Raw genomic sequence first — 17,124 nt, forward strand, 5'->3', positions numbered from 1 at the left:
TCTTCCTGCCCAGGCAGTAAGAGTTCAGGTCGGCAGATTAAGCCCTGCACTGGCAGAGCGGGTGAGCAGATGCTGTGGGACCAGAACCAGAGCTCGGGAAGGGACTGTTCAAAAACTGGCTCTGGGCTTTGCTGCTTGAGCCCATCTTTGCATTTCCTGCCATCCCGACCACATGCTCTCTCATGCTGCTGGGTTCCTTGGAAAGGGAGAGCGTGGTTAGCACACAGCTAACTGCCCACACAGCAAGGGGCTGCACAGCATTGCCTGCCAGCACCAGGTCTGTGGGCTCCCTGCAACCAGGCCTCTGGCTAGTCTCCAGGAGGCCAGCAGGCGGCAAGTATGCACCATTTCAACCTGCCGGTTTGAGTCTGCTACAGCTGGGTCACTATCCTGGCGGATTCTCTCTCAAGGGACAAACCCAATTCCTCTCTCATGGCAAAGAAGTGAAGCCACAGCATCAGGGCTTCCACCCCTAGTGCAGACCATGCCCATCTCCCCAGGTGGTCTGGGATAGGAATATTTGCTTTGGATGCCATTTACTGCCATGGCTGTGGGCTGCTGGCCCTGTGCAGGCAGGGCCCTGTTGCTGGGCTCTGTCCCACCAGCCGAGGGCTTGTTAACCTGGAAGCCTTCAGTGCGGCGACTATTGAAAGGAAGAATCCTGCCGGGGCCTGAGCAGCAAGCCCTTCCACTAGACCCCCGAACTGGCATCGCCGATGTCACTCCTGCCATTGAGCCAATGCCGTGACACAAGGGACCAGGCCCGGTCCCAGGCAAGCAGAGTGCAAAGGAGTGCAAAGGAATGGCCATAGTCCATGCCAGGATATGCTGCTCTCCCATCACCTGTCCCGTTTGTGGCTTACCCGCAGACCGCTGTGCAAAAACTGCTCCTTTGCTCCTCCTCACGGAGCAAATGCTCTGCTCTCTCGCCCACTCGGGGCCTGGGCTGGCTCTCAGCGGGTTTAATTCTGTCAGGTCAAGCTATGCAGATCCCAGCTGGGCAGTTGGGGGGAAGGAGTCCCCAGGCCTCATGACAGAGACACTCCCCCACCCCCTCCTTGGCCAGCAGTGGAGCATTCCCGTCAGGTGGCTGCTGTTAGAGATGAGAAGCACAAATCCCAGCTGCCCTCAGCACCCAGAGTTGGGCTCCACATGTGCCGCCCTGGGCGCTCATTAATCGGTCAATCGCCTTTCTGCGGTTCTCCTTTAAACCCCTCCCTCCTCTAAAGACACCTCTGTGGGGCAGCCCTCACCCACGGCCCTGAGCAGGGCCAGAGCTCAGTCCTTAGAGAGCAATTCCAGGGGCCAGCTCAGCCCTGGTGTAACTGGGAGCAAGCCCGATCTCAGGAGCGTCTCACCCCCTTACCTCATGAACTCGAGCATGTTCATTACAGCCCTCCCCGTTTTGGATCTGGCCCGTCACATCCATGCTCTGCACAGAAAACCGGACCCCGCCCCTCTTCCTGGAAGGGGTGTCACTATGGAGCCCTGGCTCTCTTCCTCACCCTCACACGCCCAGCCTGGGACTCAGCCATTCCCTTCCCAGGCTTGGGGCCCACTGGATTCCCCTGATGGCCTAGCATGACTGGTGCCTTGGGCAATAACACACAACAAGCGCCAGCCCCGGAGTTTAATTCTGTTCCAAATTACTCAGAACACACGCCCGCGCCTGCCCCACAGGGTCTCTGCTCCCCTGGGTGCCGATGTGGGAATCCCATGAAGGCTGACGAATCGCTAGTGCATGTGGAGGGCAGCGGCTACCCTCATCCTGCTGGATGATTGTTAATGAGAGGAGACAAGTTCTGCTCGCAGTTCCCCCCCGTGGAGCCTCCCCAGACCTGGACGGGGGGACTGGCCTCACCGAGAGAAGAATTTGATCCCAAATGTTTAACAGTAAATTGCTGCTCCAGAAATCCACCATCAAGTAAGGCAGGTCTCAGTCCCCTCCTTCCGTTAGTGGTGCTACAATCCAAGCCGCTCAAACCGGTGGCAAGGTGCATACAGAGCCTCACAGGGGTGTGTGAAGCCAAGATCCAGCAAGTGGCAACAGCTCAGTCTCCCCCCCATCAGGCCCCTTGCAGAGTTCAAGACCACTGAGGAGAGGAGGAGGCAGTGCTGGAGCAATGAGGGTTAAAAAGCCTGCAGGCTAGCGCCAGCCCCAGCTCAGCTGAAACGTGGTGGGGCTGGCACCATTTGAGTTCAGCCAAGAGGTTTCAGGGTCTCAAGGAATCTCCTGGCCGCAGAGTGAATCACCGAGCACCCTTTGGGGGAGCAGGTGGGAGTCCCTCACAGATAGTTGTCTTCCTCCTCCTCCTCCTCATCGCGAGCCAGGGCCTCGATGTCATGGGTGATGTCCGTGATCATGCGGTTGAATGATTCCGACTCGGAGCGGAGGGACCAGCTGTCGTAGCTGCGCACAGCGGAGGCTGAGGTGTTGCTCATGCTGCGCTTTATCCGCCCGAAGCTGTCGGTCAGGATCCCCCCTTCCCGGATGCCGATGCTCTCCAGGAAGCTCTCGAAGTAGCCGATGTCCTGATCTGGGATGAAGGGCCGCATTCCTGAGGGGACACACAGCCGTGAGGTGTGGGCCAGGAGCCGGTAGGCGCTTACTGCCCCAGGGGCCAGAGGGGTCAGGGGAGCCCACAGGCCACTCCCTTGGTCTGCATGTTTAAAAGCAGCTCCCTACCGACAGGCTGGCCTAGCAGGTACAGGAGGGGAAGGGCTGTCAGGAAATCCAGCTGCTACTCCCTGATCTGCCTTAGACTCCCAGGCACGTGTCCATCACTAGGACTGACCTGGGCCCTCCTTACCACAGCATCCATGCACCTAGCACTCCTTAACGGATTTATCCACACACCCCATCTGGGAGGGCAGGGCTGTCCCCTCCATCGTACAGAGCGGGAACGGAAACCCAGAGACTTCCCAAAGTCACACGAGTTGGCTTTAGGAAGCATGGGGCCCTGTCACTGCTTTCAGGATCCTGACAGCATCTTCCACGCACCAGGCTCCTTACACAAAATAAGATCTAACAAAGACGTGCCCTGCCCTTATAGATGCTGCCTCCCCAGCCCTTATAGACACCGCCTCACACCTAGGGTTGGTAACCATCCCAGTTTCCCCGGGAGTTTCCAGGAATGGGGCTCTATCTCCTGCAGGCTACTGAAGCCAATCCGGGACATTTTAGGTGCTAAAAGTCCGGCGGCGCAATGGGGCTACGGCAGGCTCCCTACCTGCCCTGGCCCTGCACTGCTCCTGTAAGTAGCTGGCACATACCTGCGGCCCCTGGGAGGAGGGCCAGGGGGACTCTGTACGCTGCCCCCGCCCTGAGCGCTGACTCCGCATTCCATTGGCTGGGAATTGCGGCCAATGGGAGCTGTAGGCAGGGGCAGTGCAGAGAGTCCCCCTGCCCCCCACAGGGGCCTCAGGGATGTGCCGGCCGCTTACAGGAGCAGTGCGGGGCCAGGGCAGGTAGGGAGCCTGCCTTAGCCCCACTGCACCACCAAACGGGAGCTGCCCGAGGTGACTGCCACCTGGCCAGAGCCTGCATCCCTCACCACCTCCAACACCCCAAACCCCTGCCCCAGCCCTCAGCCCCCTCCCAAGCCAGGACCCTGCACCCCATCCCACCCAAACTTCCTCCCAGAGCCTGCACCACCTCCTGCTCCCCAACCCCCTGCCTCAGTCCTGACCCCCCTCCTGGAGCCAGCACTCCAAGCCCTCTCCTACACCTCAAACCCCTGCCCTGAGTCCCCTCCTGCACCCAAACTCCCTCTGAGAGCCCGCATCCCCTCCTACACCCCAAGTCCCTGCCCCAGCCCGGAGCCGCCTCCTGCACACAAACTCCCTACCAGAGCCTGCATCCTTCACCCCCTCCCACACGCCAATCCCCTACCCCACCCCTGAGCCCCCATCCAGCACTCAAACTCCCTCCCAGAGCTTGCATCCAGTATCCCCTCCTTCACTCCAACACCCTGCCCCAGGCTCAGCCCAGAGCCTCCTCCCACACACCGAACCCCTCAGCCCCAGCCTAGAGTCGCACCCCCTCCCACACTCCAATCAAATGCCCCAGCCTGGTGAAAGTAAGTGAGGGTGGGGGAGAGCGAGCAACGGGGGGGGGGATGGAGTGAGTGGGGTCGGGCCTTGGAGAAGGGGCAGGGTAGGGGCAGTTTGTGTGATTAGACAGATGGAAAACCTATTCACCCGCCCCCCCTCCACCCTTATAGACACTGACTCACCCCCCCACCTGCCTTTAGAGACACCACCTCTCCCCCCACCCCTCCTTAGAGACGTCACCTCACCCCCCCACCCGTCCTTATAGACGCCACCTCACCCCCCCACCTGCCTTTAGAGACGCCACCTCACCCCCCCACCCCTCCTTAGAGACGCCACCTCACACCCCCACCTGCCTTTAGAGACGCTGCCTCACCCCCCACCCGCCCTTAGAGATGCCGCCTCACCCCCCACCCGCCCTTAGAGATGCCGCCTCCCACACGTAGTTCCTTCAGTCCCTCATTCTGGGTCATATTCTCAGAATCAAAGGCCTGATCCTGATCTCACATCAGTGTAAATCGAGGAGATGGCCACTGAAGCTGGCAGAGTCACCCCTGTCAGATCAGAACCTTTATATCCTGAAGCCTTCGCTTTCCAATCCCTTCTTTACTCATCGGCCCAAACCAGAACGTTGCATCCTTCTGGACCCTAATATTTTTGCAGTGGACGGTTGGTTATGAGCAAAACCAAGTTTGCAGAATCTGAATCCAGCATTCAGGAGTGCTTGGATCACGGTGTTCAGAATCTGGACCTGGACTTTTCGGGTTGGGCTCCATCTCTAATCGAACAGTGCTGGTCTGATGAACACAAACCTCAACTCCCTGAAGAGAGATGCCTGTCTCTGCACATCTTAGAAAAGTTCAAATTAATACCCGTCAACACCACCAGGTCTCCCACCCAAGATGCCGTGTTCACTAGCCAGCTAAGCCAGAGTGGGGATAGCATTCAGTAACAAGCCATTTACCCAGAAGGAGAAACTTCCTCTTGTCCCCATAGAGCTGCAGGAGATCAGAACAGTATTCCGGGACTGACCTTCCCATCCGGTACTCCCTGAGCAGCAAAGCAAACTGCTGGATCTCCTGGGGGGAAAGCTTGTTCCTCAGCTGCAGAGCAGAGAAAGAGAGAGCAAGGTTAGACCAGCTCCAGCCTCCCGCAGGTCCCTGGCAGTGATGCAGTAGGACTCGGGGTTGGAAGGATGGAATGAGGCCAGGGGAAATGAAGACTCCCCCATGATGCAGTAGCAAGGAGAGTACTGTGATCATGTAGTCCTGCAACTGCTCCAGTCCCACGCTGCTCTGGTCACTGGCCAGGCTGTCACGTGACTCCCGAAAGGAAGGGGAAGACGTCCCACTGTAATACGCTTCAAAGGTCTCGTGGGAGCCATTGCTGCAGGCAGAAGGGAAGGCGATCAGCTGGGCTGTCCAGACAGCCTCGTTCAGATCATCGTCTGAGCCCTACTCTAAATGTTGACCCTGCTCATCCCACACCTGCCACCCCATTTTCCAGGCAGTGGTGGGATTGCTTCTTGTGGCTGTTATCGCCTGAGGGACCAGGCACTAGAAGGGGACATAACGCCATCTGCGTTACGAACAACCAGCTGGGACGTTTCTCGGCAGGGTTCAGGCCCTGCTGGCTGCAGGTGGAGCCTGGCTGCCCCTCGCCCGCTGGGAGAAAGGATAACTCCTGGGACCAGGCTGAGCTTGTTCCTGTTTCTTGTCTGTATTTTCCCAGTTTTTCTTTGGAACGGGGAGATTTTGTTTTATGTTCCCTGCGCTGGGCCCTGGCTGTCAGCTCCCAGCCCCTTGCACAGATGCAGGCACTTTAAGGGCAGATAAATATATCCTCCTATTTCTAACTCTGTCTGCTCTGAGTCCCCCTCACTGGGCTCAGGTCCCTTGCACAAGGGGCGAACCGGCTGTGTAGGGCTACACAGAGCATACACAGGAATAAGGGGGGAGGGTCATTCAGATTTTCGGGGAACAGGACATACAATGAGCTGCAGCAGCTGAAATCAGCATCATATCCATACGTCCCATCAGTGCGGCAGCTCTCACCTGGAAAAAGGAAACCCCAGGGGCAAGATTAGGGAACTGTCCAACAGTGCTCGCTTCACCCCATGTCAGAGTCCCACTGCCTCTATAACCACCCCCAGGAGCAAGGGACACCACCTCCCACTCCCATCCACTACGTGCAGCCCCAGCAATGACTCCCAAAGCACCACCCCAGAATTCAAGGCATCACAGGCAGAATCCCACTATCCCCAACACTACACACTGTGCCACGAACCGAGGAGACTCTGCCCTCTGTCGGAGGAGACAGGGAATCTTGCCTCAGGGCTTTGCCAGCCCAAATGCCGCCTCCTCACCGCACTGCCAGCTCCCCACACTGCCGGACCTCACTATCCTGACATCACGTGTGGGCCTCCCCACCTCAGAGCTCCAGGATAAACACCCTGCAGTGGGAGGGACCCGTGTCCCGTCATCACACTAAGCCTGGCATGCCCAGCACTCACTTCTGCTGGAGAGCCAGGGGCGCTCGGGGGTGGAGGTGTAGTGGAAGCCAGCCCGGTCTACACACTCAATGGTCTGGTCCCCATAGATAATCTGGAAGACCTGGCAGATGAGAGCACAGGATTCTTCAGCGGCATCCTGCACCCAGTGAGAGAAAACAGCTGTCATGGTGATCTGGAGCGGGTCAAACGCTGGGTGGGTTGGCAATGGGACAGCACACTTGGCTACTTACCCTGTTGGCCACGGCCAGGATGATGAGGTTGCAATATGCCTCAGGGCTGGGTTCCTTGGGATCCAGTGGGTTATTCCCTGTATGCCTCCTCTCCCAGCTGCCATAGGTTTTACCCCTCTCCCAGCTGCCACTGTAGGTCTGTCTCCGCTCCCAGCTGCCCCCAGCCTTGCCCAGCTGCCTCCGCTCCCAGCTGCCACTATAGGTCTGTCTCCGCTCCCAGCTCCCGCCCGCCCGGCTGCTGTGTCTCTTCTCCCAGCTGCCACTGGCCTGCTTCCTCTCCAGGCTCCCTCCCCCGCCCTGTCTGCCCTCCTGCCCGCCCCGGGCCATCTTCCAGTCCAGGCTGCAGATGGTGTGCCGGCGCTCCATGGTACCCCCCAGCTGCTTGGGCTCCAGGCAGATCCCAGCCTGCCTCTTCTCAGCTGCTCCTCCAGGGAGCTTTTTCTCCAGATTGCCCCCTGGGTACATGTCCAGGTTGCCCCCTGCAGGAACGGGGTCAACTCCTAGGCCTGGAATAGACAAGAGAAGAGATCTGTGCTCAGAAAGCTCCATCCCCAGCTGGCACGAGGAGGTGCCGCCTCCCACTCTGTGGGGGGATTGGTACCCAGCCTGATGCTGCTCCTTGCCCCTGTCTCACACCCTCCGCTGGGGTTCACTCGGTGAGTCTCCTGCCTCCCCACTCGCCCCGGTGCCTGCAAGTCAGGGTAGGTAGGGTGCAGGGCTGCCCCTGTAATGGAACCCTAAAACCGTTGCAATGGACAGCCACCAGGTGGCGCCACGCGTCACACCTCTTCCCTTAGCTGCTAACAGCTGGAGATAGCCCAGAAGGGCACGAAGGTATCTGGTAGCCAGACCCCATGTCTTGTGCCTACCTCGGGGTGGGTGCTCTGTGGTCAGGTCACATCTGGGACAAACGCCTGACCAGCTAGTAGCAGCCCTGCCACGGACTGTGGACAAGTGGTTCATGACACCCCTGCCCCTGGAGATCCCTCTGCAGTTACTGACTGAGGCTGGGGTTTTTTGTTAGAAGTGTCCAGACCCTCTTCTCCTTAGCCTGGGTCCTGGCATATGGAGGGTGAGGGGAAAGAAACCAGCCCCTCCACTGCAGCCAGGAAACGCAGGGCTGGGAGCATCAGAGCACTGCAGAGTATGGCCTGTCGCTGCTCTCTGCTTCTTTCCCCCTTGGCCATGGGGAAGTGCTGTAAGGCAGAGGGGAGTCTGGAGTGAACTGCCAGACCAAGCCGAGCCCTGCTGGGCTGCTCATCTATCGTGCCAGCGAGCCTGACTCTGGAGACTCCCTGAGGCAGGAGAGCTCTCTAAGGACGTGGCTGGACCTGGTGACACTGCATGCCTCTGTATCGCCCCGGAGCCCCAGGGTGCTGCAGGGAGCTGCACCCAGCCAATGCCACTTCTCTGTGCTTGTCTCACTAGGGATATAACCACACGCCTCGCTTATTCATCACAATCACCCGGGCATCCCGCCGGCATGGGTGCAAGTGATGACATGCAGTCCCAAGCAGCAGGGAATCAGGCTGGTGGAGTCCCGTATGCACAGAGCGGGGCAGACAGATTTGCAGGGAAAAACCCCCACAGGTGCTGGGCCCAGGTGAGTCTCCGCACCTGTTTTCAGCACCAGGAGGTGCAGGGCGTCATCCCGCAGGTAGGAGGCGGCAGCGATCTCATGGGTGGGGATCCTCAGGATGAGCTCCTCATTGTCTCTCCAGGTGAGGAGGAGGCAGCGGGCTGACAGGCTCAGGATGCTGTCCTGCTCCGGCGTTGTCTGAAGGGGCAGTTCCTTCAGCTGCTGCAGATGGGCAAAGGAACATGGTTAGAGGCAGAACGGAGGCAGCCCAGCGGGCGGTGCTGGGGCTCTGCTCTGTGGGAGCCCACCCTGTGGCAGTCCCAGCTCTCCTCGGCTGGGCAGGGCCGAGGCACAGAGAATAGTTTCTGAGTCAGGACGGGCATTGCCAGGGCACTGCTGCGACTGCGAGGAAGGTCACCCTGGCCCCTCTCTCCACAGGAAGCCAGCCCTATCCAAAATGGAAGCAGCCTGAGCCGGGCTCCCTGTCCGCCCCCTCTGCAGCATGGGGAAGCTGGCAGCTGGCACTGAACACTATGCATGGCTTCCCTTCTAAACCAGGTGCTGAGTGGAGGTGCTTTGGGGTGGCAGCTCCCTCCCCGGGCTGTGGACTCCCTCTCTTACCCGGGCTGTGTCCAGGAGCTGCAGCAGCTCATCCCGGCTGGAGGGGTTCAAGGAGGACGTCACCCAGGTCAGGTGGCCTAAAAACTAGAGAGAAAAATACTGCAGGTGACTCCTGTGAGTGACAGGTGGTGGAGATTTCTGCTGTCCGAAAAGCCCTGCGGGGAGCCCCGGGGGCGATCTCTGTTCCCAGGGATGTGCCTTCAGAGAGGATGGATGGCCCAGTGGGTAGGGCGCTAGCTGGAGACTTGGGTTCAATTCCCTGCCACAGACATCCCGGGTGGCCTTGGCAAGTCTCAGGATCTCGCTGGTTGGCCTCTGTTGGCGGGGCCACTTGCTCCCTCGCTGCGCAGGGGCATTGATCAGCCTCTGGGGTGACAGGGGCTGGAGCCCAGTAGCCGTAGATGCAGTGTCTGGGGCAAGGCAGGGGCTGCTCCCCTTTGGCTGAGGAGCTGTCCCAACACACCCCTCTGGCTGGCTCTGCTGCTACACCAACTTCTGCCAGTTTCCCCATCCTGTGCTTTGCCAAGTCCAGCTGTCAGAGGGGCCTGGCCCTACAGCCAGCCCCCTCCAGAGCCCTTACCAAAGTTCTTCAGGAGCGATACAAAAATCAAACCTTCTGCCTCTGCTGGGTCACACTGTCCTTCGGTGCCTAACCTATCCCACAGTCCAGGGCTGGCCCACTCCCCCCTTCCTCAGGGGTCCGGCAGGCCCCAGCTCGCCCCCAGGGTAGCCTGCCTGCTCTTCTCCCCACCTCCTCTCCTCTGGGGGCTTTTTTCCTTGACCCTGCTGGACTCTCTGCTATCTCTTCCCAGAGACGGACCAGAGTTTTTCCTTATCTGGAGCCCCCTTCTGCCCTGCACATTCTCTGTTTAGAGTAACCACCTGGCTGCTTCTCCAGCTGGGACTCCTGTCAGGCCCACCCTGCAGGTGCAGCCAGAGCGCATACATGACCTCTTAGGCCCACATGAAGCCGTTCAGGGTCTGTGTGGGGTGCACACCACAGCACACAGTGTATTTCTATATCTCTGCAGGACACGAGGAGAAGTGGTCTCCTCTCTGTGACCCGCCTGGCTAAGGTCTCAGAGTTCAGAGAGAACCTGCAGCAGCAGCACTGGAGAGGAAGCAATTAGCTTCGTCCTCAAACAAGGACAAGGGGTGGGTGCTGATCCTGGCCAAGGGCAGTGGGTATTCGGGCACCTGGTGATGCCCATCTCCATGGGCCTGGCCCGAAGACACCAGAGCACCCTGCAAAATGTGGAATGGAGACCTCCCTGAACTGAGGAAAAGAAACTCACTGTAAATCCTGTGTCCACGGGAACCCTTGAGACTCGGGGCCAGCCTCTGGGTAAAGGGTTCCCAGCTGCCTGGGCCCCACCCTGCTAGGGGTAAAAGTAACTTAAAGGACTTACCGGTACTCAGGGCCGGGGTCCTGAGCAGGGGGCAGGGCCTCGGGTAGAAGGGGCGGGGCCTTTAAATCCCTGGGCCCTTTAAATTGCCGCCACTACCCAGGGCTCTGGCAGCGATTTAAAGGGCCCGGGGCTCCAGCTGTGGTAGTGGCAACCGGGAGCACTGGGACCCTTAAATTACCACCAGATCTCCACAGTAGCTGTAGCTGCCATGGCAGCCAGGAGCCCTGGGGCTCTAGTGGTAATTTAAAGGGCCAGGGCCTTCGGCCACTGCTGGGAGCTCAGGGCCCTTTTCAATTCCCTGCCTGGGGAAGCTGCCCCCTGCCAGTATGGTCGGCTGTCTACTGGCTCTTGCCGGTACACCGTACCGTACCGTACCAGCTTACTTTCACCTCTGCACCCTGCACATGCAAAAGGGCCCTGCCGTGCATGTAGCTCTGAAACTGCAATCTTTGGTCACTTTACAGTTTGAAGAACTCCTCCAGCACGTTCTTCCCCTGGGTTTTTGCTGGGCCCACAGTTACCAAAGGCCAAATAGGCGTTTTCCTGCCGGAGTTAGAGGCCAGTGGTGGATGGAAGAACCAGGGGCCAGGTCTTCTTCTGGGCAGACACTCAGCTCAGCTATTCAGTTTGGTCTGGTGGCAGCCTGTTTCCCTGGGAGAGCTCACTTCACACCACCAGGTGGTGACTCTCACACCACTGGGGTTTACCTGGAGGGTGCATTACAGTGAGAGGTGATCCACCTTCCCTGGAGCACAGCAATGGGGAACTCTCACAGGGTTAAGGAAGCCAGGCCTGTGACCTCCACTCCTGCCAGCAACCAAGAAGATCTGAGCTTCTGGGATAGTACCTGGCCCTCCGACCACCCCTCCTTACCTTCACCTCCTTCTCCACGTAGTCGTGCAGCAGTATTTGGGGATCTATGAGATAATCAGGAGGGTAGAGAGGGACCGAATGCAAAGGCCTCCGGTAGACACTGCTCCTGAGTGCCTGCCTGCGAGCCGCCTTGGGGAAAACCAGCCGTTTGATGGGAGACACAAACCCCTGAGAACAAACAAGAGAGCTGAGAAGCTGGCATCTCTCATCTGCTCCAACCGCAGAGGGGCTGGTGTTTGCTGTGCAACCTGGTAGGATCATATGTGCCTGAATATGCCCCTCAAGTGTGATATGGGTTCAACAGCAATCCCACAATGAGAGGAAGCCAGCATCCCCCAGAGGAGTGCCAGACCATGTGCAGTAAAGGGTGAGTTAGAAATGCTATGAGAGAGAGAGAGAGAGAGAATCTATTCCTAGAGACACAGAGAGTGAGCTCCCTCAGGGGTCGGCTCTAATGGCACCTTGTAAATAAATCCAATGAACAAAGGCCCTGGTCCTAGGCGGCTGTCCTGCACAGAACAGGACAGGCAGAGGGGTTTGGATGAAGAGCTCATGGAGGAGTTTGGGGATGCCATTATTGGGGGGAGGGCAGGCGATGGAGCAAACAAGCCGTGTACAACCCTCGGGAAGCAAGGACATGACAAATGAACCAGAAACACCCTAGTGGGAGAGAAATGGATGAATCAGAGCTGGAATTTCCAGCCAGAAAGAATGGAGCCGTGCGTCTCTCCCCACGGACCCCGGGATCGGGCCAGGCCAAGGTGGCAGGCCGAGCAGATCAGAATGCCATGTGCACAATCGCAGCTGAGTTACGTTCCGGGCACAGAACTGATGGACAGCCAGTCCCTGCCTCGCGAAAAACCCAGCCAGGACTCTGAGCCACCAGCTGGTCTCTGCCGGACCTCTGCCCTGGGGCCTTTAACTGTGCTGGGTCAGTCATAGGGGGGAGAGGGGAATAAAAGACCCCGGAGTCAGGCTGTGGATTCCCCTCTGTACAGAGTCCCTGAAGGGAAAGCACCTTGCTGGCCTCTGAGAGCCACATTTGCACCATCTTGTCCCATGGGCCATGCAGGACAGAGAGCATAGCCAGCTGTGTGCATATGGAGAGACGGCCCAGCCCCCTATGGATCCTGCATGCAGCTCCCTGCACCCCAGCAGCCCCAGCGGCAGCACAGCTGGCTCTGGGGCTATGCTACCATTGATTCCCCACCGCCAAGGGGTCACCTTGTACATCGAATTGCCTAAGGGCTCAATGCAATTTACGCTGCTCTGGGTGGGGCGCAGGCTGTTTGGTGACTCCGCCCCTTTCTGCTAGGCCACGTCCCTCTTTTCAGCCCCAGTTTGGGGGTGGGGGGAGGAAACATGGGCTGCCATTCTCCTCTGTAGGGCCTGCTCCCCATGAATTCCACTCACCTGCTACCCTGCATGCTGCCTAAGGGAGGGGAGAACTTGGCCTTTATCTCACACCCATGCAGTACTCAGTGCCCCGTGCAGTGACACCCTCAGGAACCGCCACACACACACGCACCTGCACCCTGCAAAGCCAGCTCGGCCCGTACGTACCTTCTTCCCCTTCTTGGCCTCGTACTCCATGTCCCTGCTCTGCTCCTGTCACGGCAAAGGCAGCTCTTTCCGCTACGTGCTATTCCTTTGTTTTTTTCCTGTGTCGGAAACTCCACCAGCAACGGCTCTGATGTGAACTCGCTGAGTTCCTGCCCCTCCGGGGAGGGATAAGTGCATGGAGTTGTGCTCTGGCCGAGCAGACGGGGCTCTGGGGCTGCTGGGCTCGGCTCACACCCCAAGGGGAAACGCTCGTTCCCAATGCACTTACGCCCACCCCCTTGCCCGCTGCCCAGTGCCTAGCACACATTGTCTCTGTGCACTGTTGCTGTCTGTCTGTCTCTCTCATACACGCCGTCCATCTGTCTCACACACCCTGTCTCTCTCATGGCGCTAATAACCCAACAGGGAGATCTCGGTGGTTCTGCTAGTGCCGTCTTCGAAGGGACGTTCTGCAAGGCTCTTCTGGGTCTCTTCCACAGCAGGAGCTCCTGGCAGCTCCTCAGGGGGCTCCCCTGTCCCTGACTCACTCCCATGCAAGAGTAGAAGGCCTGGGGCATAGATGGAGGATCAGCTAGGTGCAAACATGGGGCATGCAATGCAGTTGTAAGGCTAGGCAGGAACCAGAGCTGGCCCTGGGACAGTGACTAGAGCAGGGGACCTGAAATGGTAGCCATGGTGGGGGCTGAAAGCCTGAGAGGCACCAAGGCTCTGGGGCTTCATAAACTATCAGCAGGGACCCAAATCATCATCGCTAAGGAGCCCCAGCTCTTGAGAAGTGCACGTGAGGCACAAACCTTAACCCCCCGGGGCCTGTGGGGAGCTCAGACTGCGGCTTGGGCCCCGCTCTAGAGTGGGGGAGAGCCGGTGGGAAGAGAAATTCCAAAGTAAAAGGGATGTTCCTTCCCTCTTGTGCACTGCATCCTGCCCCAGCAGCTGCAGAGACTTCCTCTTCCCGAGCAGCAGCGAGGGATAGACAGGAAGGGGACAGACACTCAGGAGCTGACACATGCAGGAGCTTGTAAATCTCTGGAGTCAGGAGTCTCCCGGGGGCTGCTAAACTCCACTTTTTCTCCTGCGTGAGCCCCTGAGCCCCAGGGTGAAGGTCACTTGGTGCCATGATGCGGGTTTTCTCCAAAGAGCCACCACCGCTCTCCCTGGCTAATCTCCTCCCTGGGGCAGGTCCACTGAACTCAGGGATGACCCTGACCCTCCCAGTATGCTAACACGTGCAATGCGTTCCCATCAGCCTGATTTATGCCCCAGACAATCTCCTTGGTTGGGTTTGCCCCGGAGTGGGTGTGTTCCATTTCCTGCATGGTGCATTCGGGCAGTGGAGTGTCTCCAGGGATGCTCCCACGTGCTTCACATAGTTACCAAACCCCACCCGGGCTGTTGTTTCCTGCAATGTCCCTGATGCCAAATACCCAGCCACATAGCAAGTGGCAGGAGCAGAAGGGAGCTGGCATCATGCAGGAGCCTCTTGCAGGAGCTGATCAGCATCTGCTGTGGGTATCGTAACTTCCCTTCCGGGGGGGCTCCTGCCTCTTGGATTCCTTTTACTGAATCCCCCCCCCCCCCAAGCCTGTGTGTCTGGACCTAGCACAGCCTGCCCCCAGGAGACAGGCTATGGAAATATGAACGCCCGCTACACAACAGTCCAGCTCTGCATTGGCTACATTACTGCACGGCAGAGCATGTATCCCTCCCTCTCCCGGCTGGTCTATGAGATATGTGGAAGGGGATCACAGCCTCCTTGCTGCCCTGTCCCACCAACCCACTCAGAATAACACTCCACTCTTAAGCAGCTCCCGCCCCGATGGTCTCACAGTACGTCACTCGCATCAGTGAATTAGTGCCACCCCTCGAGAGGGACAGCAGAGTCATTATCTTCATTTTACAACTGGGGAAACTGAGGCAACTCCCCCAAATTAGTGGCAGAGCTGGAAACAGAACCCAGGAGTCCTGGCTCCCTGTCCTCGTGCTCTGGCCAACAGACAATCCCAACTCAGCCACAACCAAGCGATGCAAAGTCTCAGCACCAACTCTGCTGCCAGTCTCTGCTGCCCTGCCCTGTGGGAGACCTGCTCCTAGCTGTGGTGTGCAGTGACCTGGCCTCTGCCCTGCCACAGGGCTACTGAGGAGCATTGCTAGGAGGTCCCTGGGGGGCTGCACGTCTGGTTCTCCCAGCTCAGCACAAGCATAGCCCCATTGAGCCCGCTGCGTTGCACCCATCAGGCTGCTGCGGGAATTGGCACCCCTAGAGGGGAATGAGGACAGAGCAAAGAAAGGCCTGCAGGCCAGGTGTATTGAAAGGAATTTAATATCTCATGTTGCAGCAAAATTAAAAATATACAAAAAGTTTGTGGTATACAAAAAAGTCTTAGTACAGAACCTCGGTCTCCTTCCCCCCCACCCCTGGACCTGCCCACCTCCCAAGGGAAGTAAGAAGAAGGTGGCACACAGAGTATTTACAGTACATGATGGAAGTGCTTCCAGATGCTGGATGAGAAGGAGAAGGGAGAAACAAACCGCTCTGAGAGATCTGCGCCAGGCGAGGGGAAGTAGCCAGCAAACCAACCAGCCATGTGGCTAGTGCACCCAACAAATCCATAACCAGAGTGGGCACTTTGTACCCACTGGCTGTTTAAAACTAGAGCTGGACCCAGGTAAACCCCAGCTCCAGCTCCCTGAATTCTGGAGGGGAGAGTGCTAGGATTCAACGCCCCCCTGCTCTAACCCCCCGGCACCAGTGGGGTCTGTGTCATTTAGTGGGCAGAACCCAGTCCCTAATCTGAACCAAGCTCCCCCCGCCCTTAAAGCAGGAGGCAGAATCCAAACCTGACCCTAGACCCACATTTTACAGGTGTCCCTTTGGCTGGACCAAATTCTTGGTTTGGGATTTTGAGCGGAAGGGGCAGGAGTGTTCAAAATCCACCTCCGACTCCAGATTTCAAGCTGGCATCCTCCTCTCCCCTCACGGAAGGGCCCGTTCTGGGAGTTGCCATGTTACGGTGTTGTTGGGGTGCAGTCCTGCGCCGGCCTTGCATGGGACCTAGCGAGGAGAATGTTGGGAAGCCCATTTCCCAGCGGCTGAGGTCAGTTTTTCCGCTTGGTTTGGGTCTTTTTTCAGCCCTATTGAGAATTTCATGATAGTCATAAAGTTGCAGGGAACGGGCTTGTTTCTGGGTGGGTGGGGATGCGCCCGGACTACCAAGGCCCCTTGGTCCCAAGGTCCCAACGCTCAGGGACTTCCTGTTTGGAGCCCTGCCTTAGAGACGGCACAGGTGGGCCAGGCTTCCTCTGCCCTCCCTACCCACACGTGGCCTTGCCCCTGACCAGCAGGAATGAGCAGCTAGAGGCAGAAGGGCAAGAGGCTGCATTGGCGGGATCATCCCCCAGGAGACGAGAGATGAGCCTCGCAGGGGCTCCGTTAGTTCCCCTGCTGCAGGGCCCTTCTCCCACGCCCAGCCATCCTTCCCGGGTCTGCCTCCCCACCCCACTGGCACGCCACATGGTGCACTGGCTGCAGGAGCCCAGCTGCTGATCTGCTCTGAGGTGATTGCAGGGGCTAGGGAGCATCCCCCTCTCCCAAGAGCAGTGGAGAGGGTGGGGATACCGTGGCTAGAGTGCATAGAAAACTGGCCCTTTTGTCAGTGGGCTTCCCGTTCCCAGCACTTGTTCTGGGAAGGTTCCTCCAGCGGGTCCAACGCCCATGGCTCGGTGCACAGAAAAACCTGCCCTTTCCTCACAGCCCTCCCTTCAGGGCTCCCAGCCCCCCACCAGCCCAAGGAGACAGCGACCACCTCTAGGTCACTGCTGAGCCAAAGTTGGTTTCCCACATGGCAACATGCCGGCCTCCAAGCCCTCCCCAGATGACTACAGCCCTGTGGGAGGAGGTGAATATTTCACAGCCCAGCCCACAGAATGGGGGATTCTTGCGTGTCTGTAGCAAGCTGTGGCCACCTCAGGCGACACCCTTCTACCTGCTGGCAGGGCCCATGCCCATCTCACAGGGGAGTGTGGCCAGTCCATGTCCAGTCCCTGCAGCAGGAGCCCAGAGACCCCCCTGATCCCCTCCTTCCCACCTGGCCCCAAGTGCTGGGCTGGAAACACAGGTTGGAGGCCTCAGGTCATGTGCGCTGGACAAGATCACGTCACGGAGTGCCCACAAACACACGTAGACACAGCGACACAGAGCAGAACACAGGAAAACCCATCCCCCCACACCACCGTCCCCCAAATGAGACCCTGGACACAGTCAGGAGCACTATAGCAGATCTACACATC

The 17,124-nt window shown here is 58.5% G+C and overlaps 1 protein-coding gene across 3 annotated transcripts; it reads right to left on the reverse strand.

The window, feature by feature from the left end:
• Window positions 1-1,472: 1,472 nt before the first annotated feature.
• Window positions 1,473-13,377, reverse strand: CCM2L (CCM2 like scaffold protein). 3 transcript variants are annotated; one of them, XM_038369875.2, is made up of 10 exons: window positions 12,838-13,371; window positions 11,275-11,442; window positions 8,993-9,076; window positions 8,410-8,593; window positions 6,793-7,298; window positions 6,563-6,698; window positions 6,041-6,104; window positions 5,304-5,436; window positions 5,015-5,153; window positions 1,481-2,558 (listed from the first exon to the last, which is right to left on the reverse strand). In XM_038369875.2, exons 1-10 carry the CDS (start codon window positions 12,865-12,867, stop codon window positions 2,287-2,289), a joined length of 1,716 nt encoding a protein of 571 aa, XP_038225803.1. In that variant the 5' UTR covers window positions 12,868-13,371; the 3' UTR covers window positions 1,481-2,286. The 3 variants fall into 3 exon arrangements, with proteins under 3 accessions (XP_043351741.1, XP_038225802.1, XP_038225803.1); XM_043495806.1 differs by having other exon boundaries at window positions 1,473-2,558; window positions 5,015-5,436; window positions 8,410-8,590; window positions 12,838-13,377; XM_038369874.2 differs by having other exon boundaries at window positions 1,476-2,558; window positions 5,015-5,436; window positions 12,838-13,375.
• Between the last annotated feature and the right edge of the window lie 3,747 nt (window positions 13,378-17,124).

This window comes from Dermochelys coriacea, chromosome 13 (assembly GCF_009764565.3).
Source record: "Dermochelys coriacea isolate rDerCor1 chromosome 13, rDerCor1.pri.v4, whole genome shotgun sequence".
NCBI lineage: Eukaryota > Metazoa > Chordata > Testudines > Dermochelyidae > Dermochelys > Dermochelys coriacea.

What these genes read in the sequence shown, in the direction of transcription:
- CCM2L (XM_038369874.2), bottom strand. Translation starts at nt 12,867, where the DNA reads ATGGAGTACGAGGCCAAGAAGGGGAAGAAG. An exon ending in AGGCCAAGAAGGGGAAGAAG is followed by an intron (nt 11,443 to 12,837) that starts GTACGTACGGGC and finishes GTTTGTTCTCAG; the next exon opens with GGGTTTGTGTCTCCCATCAA. An exon ending in AGCTCCTGGACACAGCCCGG is followed by an intron (nt 8,594 to 8,992) that starts GTAAGAGAGGGA and finishes GCCCATCTGCAG; the next exon opens with CAGCTGAAGGAACTGCCCCT.